General features: G+C 44.6%; 1 protein-coding gene across 2 annotated transcripts; it reads right to left on the bottom strand.

The window, feature by feature from the left end:
* Positions 1–201: 201 nt before the first annotated feature.
* Positions 202–5,518, bottom strand: LOC119355083 (cell division protein FtsZ homolog 2-1, chloroplastic-like). Of its 2 annotated transcripts, none has more exons than XM_037621865.1 (8): positions 5,282–5,518; positions 4,443–5,184; positions 4,063–4,362; positions 3,860–3,950; positions 2,210–2,334; positions 864–956; positions 615–680; positions 202–541 (listed from the first exon to the last, which is right to left on the bottom strand). In XM_037621865.1, the coding sequence occupies exons 2-8, from the start codon at positions 5,043–5,045 to the stop codon at positions 425–427; spliced, it is 1,395 nt and encodes a 464-aa protein (XP_037477762.1). In that variant the 5' UTR covers positions 5,046–5,184; positions 5,282–5,518; the 3' UTR covers positions 202–424. The 2 variants fall into 2 exon arrangements, with proteins under 2 accessions (XP_037477762.1, XP_037477763.1); XM_037621866.1 differs by having other exon boundaries at positions 4,443–5,176.
* Positions 5,519–6,247: the final 729 nt, after the last annotated feature.

The raw sequence follows: 6,247 nt of genomic DNA, 5'->3' as shown, positions 1-6,247 counted from the left end.
TTCACTAAAATGTCACTTTTGCTCCTCCAATTTGAGTTTTAAGAAATTTGCTAGAGATGCCCTAACATCCATCAAAGCTTTGGGGATCAACTTTGGCCTGTTTGATTAGTTGGGCCTGCATCACGAATAACCGATGAATGGGACAAGGAGATAAGTAGGCATATGGGGACATGAAGAAGAGCGCGCGATTGGACACACCAGGAAGGCAGAACATTTTCTACAACACTGATATGCTCACAGCTACACATTATTGGCAGTAGCATTCCAAGATAAAGAACAGAAAGATCAAACAAACTACAAAAAAGTAAAACCTCTACGGAAAACAGCTAGACTCTACAGGTCTGGTATCTTACAAGAGGGCATCTAATCTACGAGGGGCGAGTCTCAACAGGCATTATCTAAGAAAGGGAGCCCTGGAGAAGAGTCAAATTCGCGGGAAGCGAGAAGGTCCTCTCCTCCGAAGGAACTCGGGGATCTCCACCTTGCTGCCACCTGTGGAAGATGGATGTCGACCATTGTCTCCTTGCATTTGCTGGCCACCCTGGTTCAACACGTGAGATCGCGTAAGAGATTCCCCTCAGAATCTAGACCAGTAGTTGTGCAACCGTATTTACCTTTGCGGTGTGGCTTTCTGCTTCATCCTGCCGTTTAAAGCCAGTAGCGATCAATGTTATGCTAACCTGCATCGACAAAAAGTATGTGCATAAGCATTTCTAAGCAAATAATAAACAAGTTAATCGCATCTCTCCCGCAGTTGCCCAACTTGTGAGAAACTTATAGTGCAACTGTTAAATATAACCCATACATACTTAAAATGAACAGGCGTATGGAAACATGCTAAAATGAATATGCGTATGGCTTACCTGGCCATTGAGTGATGGGTCTATGACAGAACCAAATATCAGATTAGCATTTGGATCAACTAGATCGTAGATTACTTCGGCTGCAGCATTTACCTAAAAAATAAGAAAATCAGACCTCCGTATGAAAATGGTGACTACATAAGCTGATCTTGAAAATTCTATGACCGCCCTGGAAAAATGAAAGCGACACCCAGGCAACAGGTAAACTTTGATGCCGAGACCTTCAGAGCATCATCATTGTTTTTGAGGGAAGTAGCTCTTGTGAGCAAGTTTATCAACATATTTGGGTGGGTCTGGTCCAGCACCACATCTCAACCATGCAAGAGCTATGCTGGTGCCAGGAACATAATAATTGCAGTTTTGTGAAATACGAAGTTTCTTATGGGCATATAGCCATATACTGTTGTATAGATGGAAATTACCGAGTGTTGAATCTACCTCGTATGTTGCATATATTAGCAACTGATAGTTTAGTTTTACAGGAACAAGTTGCCTAATGGAGGGAAATCAAACTTGTATGTTAACATGGTTAAAAACAATGTGTACATGTTGGTAAAAGCTGGCTCTTCATGCAGCGAAATAGATCACACCATTATCACGATTTCATAGAACATCCCTCAGCTGTTCAGAATTTGTTTCCGCCATTCAGTAACTAGTAGAAGATGGGTCTTATTTGAATGCAGGTTAATACTGAGAAAATTTGATACCCTGAAGTCCATGGTACCGACGCATATGTGACAATTTCAGATAAACACAAAATCAGTTTTTCTTATAACATAGCTAAAGGCAATAAATAAATAAAATTATGAGGTCAAAATAAAAAAGATATTAATGCTTGATCACGTCATTTCAAACTTCCAAAACTAGGCCAACCAAAGTATTGAAATTCATGTAGAACACAATCTAATCGGACGTTGAACCCCTCTAAATAACTTAATTCTATATATAGTATTATTGCATTATTACTCTGTTTTGTGGGATCACTCAAAATCAATCAACAGGAGCCTGAGAGAAACACCCACAACAAACAAAGCAATTAAAATGTGGCCCCAGTCGATTTAGAAGGCAAACTAGCTGCTACACCACAAATGCCAGGTGTCTGTTCCCTATAAAGTCGTTATCATACCCACTTGGATTGATATTGTCATGTACGAATAAAACATAATACTACTTGGTGTATCCTAGTAGCAACTTTTCTGTTTAATGTATTCATGTCATATTAGATGTATGGCAACTAGACAACCATATAAAAGAGTGCACAGAACATTAACCTACAAAAACTAAGTTCACCAAACAATATACGGCGTGAGAAAATCAGCAAAAAACTGTCAAATAGATGGACCAACCTCAAACAAAGTCAAATCATTTCCTCCAGTGATATTCCACACGATGCCTGTAGCCCTCTCAATTCCAATATCTAGCAGTGGTGACTGAATGGCATTAAGAGCGGCGTCTCTTGCTCTTGACTTGCCTGAAAATTTAAGGCAACACAACAAAATAAAAAAAAAGATTAAAATTCAATTCAGTCAAGTATGGCTGTATGGCATCTGGAAACTGCAAACTACAGCGCTATACCAAGAAAACTGAACTCAATTTGTCAGTGTCGACCTGGCATGTATGATGTATTAATAGTTGGTTCTTGTATTGTACACATATGAACCGTGTATTGACCATTAATTTTATCATGTGCCTAGTATGGCATGTAAATTTGTTTCGTTGTTATTAGTCAACAATAACAGAGTAGGACATAAGGTGAAGAAATGGTCAGTGTTATTACCTTGATGCCATAAGGTGAAAAACACAACAATTCTGAAGCTATAATACATCCACAGATTCAAGTGCTGGTAGCATGCATAGGAGCTAATAGCCTAATACAGCGTTAGCTTTGAACATTACTTTTTTTTGGAGCAATTTTAAGGTACCCTGGTACACCACCTGGGTGTTAAGGAGTACCAGTGAAATCTAGCCCTTGATGCATAGGGGTATTTTAGGTTTTTAATCATATTCTTCTTACTAGGAGCAAACCAATAGAACACTATACATATACTCCCTCCGTTCCGAATTACTTGTCGCAGGTATGGATGTATCTAGATGTATTTTAGTTCTAGATACATTCATTTCTGCGACGAGTAATTTGGAACGGAGGGAGTACATATAAATTGCCGCAGTGATGGGAGTGGCGATAACTATGGCATCACACAAAACTTGCTGACTTTGCAACAATTGAGGCCCGCCGCCACCATCTCCATAACTGCACATATTCGCTCCCCCATAGCATCCTTAGCAGGCGCGTTCGCCGGAGCTGGCCGTCGATGGCCGGATACAGAGAATTACTCGATGATGTCAATTCTTGTTTAATCTCGCTGGATCCGACGGCAATTTGTGAGAAACAAGTAGCAGATCTCATCTTTTAATCTCTGTCTGTTCTTCAGCCATTAATTGTTTATTCAGGAAGTCTTTTTAATCTCCAGCTGTTCCTGAGCAATTAAGTTCTTATTTAGGAAGATAGCATTCTATTCACGGTTATTGCTGCAGCCAAACCTGCCATGCTCACCGCATCCGTATGCACGTACTGACGTGTGTGACCATAGATCTGAGCTTATATTCACACTTAATTCTCTCCAAGTTACTATTTTACCCCTGAAACCAGGTACTCCTACATATTTTGTGGCAGTACTCCATAATACTTTTCTTGGAGTACCAGTAAACAACGACCCTTAGATCTAAGACAATAGATGACTAATAATAATTTGGGGGCACTATAAAAGAGCTCTTTTTGAACCGAAATCTTTGAACACTACTCAACATCACATTGTGGCAGGCAATCACTTTTCTCTATTTAACATTGTTTGCTCCTAGCTGTGTCATGCAATGAAGTCTTCTCAATAAACAGGGTGCAAACTAGAATTCAACTTGCAAAGAATGGAGCTAGATGTGTGCAGCAATCATATAAATATCAAGAAAAAAACACCAGCAGCTTATTTCAGATGCAATACCTGTTGCAGTCCCTATACCCATCAAAGATGACCCTGCATTTTGCATTATGGCTCGCACATCTGCAAAATCTACATTAACCAACCCAGGAACCTGCAAGAGGAAGAGGACATTAAATCTATGCAAGTTATATATCTCTGATATGCTAATTCATTCTCCCACCTTATGTGATAAGAGTTTCAAATGCATACGTCAGTTTACTTACCGTAATGATATCAGAGATACCGCGAATTCCTTGCCAAAGAATATCATCAGCCAAGTTGAATGCTTCCGTGACAGGAGTGTTTGGAGAAACAGCAGACAACAGCTTGTCATTTGGGATGACAATGAGAGTGTCCACACTATTTCTCAAGGCTGATATTCCTTCTTGAGCCTGAACTGCACGCCTCCTCCCCTCAAATGAAAAGGGCGTTGTGACAATACCCACTGTCAGTATACCCATGGACTTGGCAATTCCAGCAATTACAGGAGCACCTCCAGTTCCAGTTCCTCCACCCATTCCAGCCTGCAATATGGACACAGGAACAGTATTATCATACCTCCACATATAACATGATAGTTTCATATGAAGGGGGTGACATTTACCGTGACAAAAACCATGTCAGCACCATGAAGTGCTTCCTCTATGGACTCACAGCTCTCCTTGGCGGCATTCATCCCAATATCAGGGTTCCCACCCGCACCCAAACCCCGAGTGAGCTCCTGCCCAATCTGCAGCCTGTTCTGGGAATGCACCGGGGACATCCTTATCGCCTGGACATCGGTGTTGACGATCCAAAACTCGACACCATTCATGGAGTACTCAATCATCCTGTTGACAGCATTCGAACCCCCACCCCCGACTCCGACGACCTTGATCTTGGCAGCGTTGTAATCGTCCTGGCTCGGCGGCACCCCCAGCCCCTCCAACGTGCTCCCATCAGAAGAAGCTTTCCTTGGGTTAATAGCCTCGTCATTCTGCTCGCCTCGGAGCAGGGACACCTCCGGGTGAAGGTCCAGGAAGGAGTCTTTCTTATGAAACGAGTTAGCGCTGCGTGGGGTTGCGCGACACCTGAAGCGAGAGTGACCTGAAAATGGAACGCTTCTGACCAATGCCCTCCCAGATGCAGCCCCGAGGCTCCCGGCTTCGTTTCTCCATCCCGGCGACGGCGGGGTGAGCTGCGTGAAGCAGGGCAGCTGCGTCGCCATCCCAGCGAGCTGAATGGCACGCAGAGGCGGATCCAGATGGTGTGCCTGGCGTGCCGGTGCACACCCAGAAAATTCGGAGGTTGGTTTGTAGGACGGGAACGGCGATGGCGGCGGCGGGGAAGAAGGCGGACCTGCAGCTCTAGGGCACGGCAAAGTCTAAAGATTGGGTTGCATAAAAAAGATACAATGAAATGTAGAAGAAATTTGGGGCGGAAGAGACGAGGTCAGTCCCTTACCACGAGGGACTCAGGCCGGACCGCGCTGAAATCCCAAGATATCGCCGCCGCGTGCTTCACAAAAGAATCAGCGAGCACTTGAGATTTGGGGACGGAGGTGGAGAATTTGAGGTGGTTGGCCGCCGACGGGAGGAGTGGGGTTTCAGTTCCGGAGGTGGTAGAATCCGGAATCTGTTTTTTGTTGGGTTTGCGGCTTCTCCTAAACCCCTACCCACCTGGCTCTGGCTGTGTGAGCCGGAACAGCTGGTTCTGTTTGCTTCCAAAACTGAATTTAGTGGTATGATGAATTGTATCATTGTCCGTTGCTACTGTAAAGATGTCAATTAGTGGTGGCATTTTGTTTGCCTCCTTGTCCCATACTATCACCAGGTGTTAGATTTCTTGCAAAGTGTGAGATGTTGTCATGGCTCGCAAAGTTAGAGCCTTTTTGTTTTATTGAAGCAAACTGTTGGCTGTCTCGTTGTTTTATTTGTAGCAGCACATGAGTTTTGGCTAGCACTATCTAAAAAGCATCATTTTAATCGCGGCTATGACAATGCAGTCCTACAAATATGTTTGTAGATAAGGGGAATAGAAAATATTATGTTTTGTCTCCTCAAGGATACACCACGGGAGGTGCACCGGGGCCCCAACTCCGTCCGCCATCGGTTCCCTCCCCTCCTTCCTCCTCCCTCGCCGCCGCCGAAGGCAGTCGCCGGATCCCCGCTCCTGCAAGGGACGGTGGCGGCGAGGCCTTTGGTTGCTCCTCTGCCTCGGGTCAGGTGAGGGCCTGGATCTGAAGCGGTGGCCTCGATTGGTGTGGGCGGCGTCCTTCCATCGGTGATGGGCGTTCGTCACAGCGGTCGGTCAGACTTCCTTAGCTTCTTGGGCAGCAGGACCCCGGTGGAAGACGGTCGTGGAGTGAGGTGGTTCCCCGTGCGCCTCTCGTCAGATCTGCGGTGGACCATCCTAGCGCGCGGTTCTCCC

Source organism: Triticum dicoccoides, chromosome 2A (genome assembly GCF_002162155.2).
Source record: "Triticum dicoccoides isolate Atlit2015 ecotype Zavitan chromosome 2A, WEW_v2.0, whole genome shotgun sequence".
In the NCBI taxonomy this organism is placed as follows: Eukaryota; Viridiplantae; Streptophyta; class Magnoliopsida; order Poales; family Poaceae; genus Triticum; species Triticum dicoccoides.
Note: the sequence above shows the minus strand (reverse complement) of the source record. Positions and strands in the feature narration are given on the sequence as shown.

What these genes read in the sequence shown, in the direction of transcription:
- LOC119355083 (XM_037621865.1), bottom strand. Translation starts at nt 5,045, where the DNA reads ATGGCGACGCAGCTGCCCTGCTTCACGCAGCTCACCCCGCCGTCGCCG. An exon ending in ATGATTTGACTTTGTTTGAG is followed by an intron (nt 957 to 2,209) that starts GTTGGTCCATCT and finishes CTTATTTTTTAG; the next exon opens with GTAAATGCTGCAGCCGAAGT. An exon ending in ACCCATCACTCAATGGCCAG is followed by an intron (nt 681 to 863) that starts GTAAGCCATACG and finishes TTGTCGATGCAG; the next exon opens with GTTAGCATAACATTGATCGC.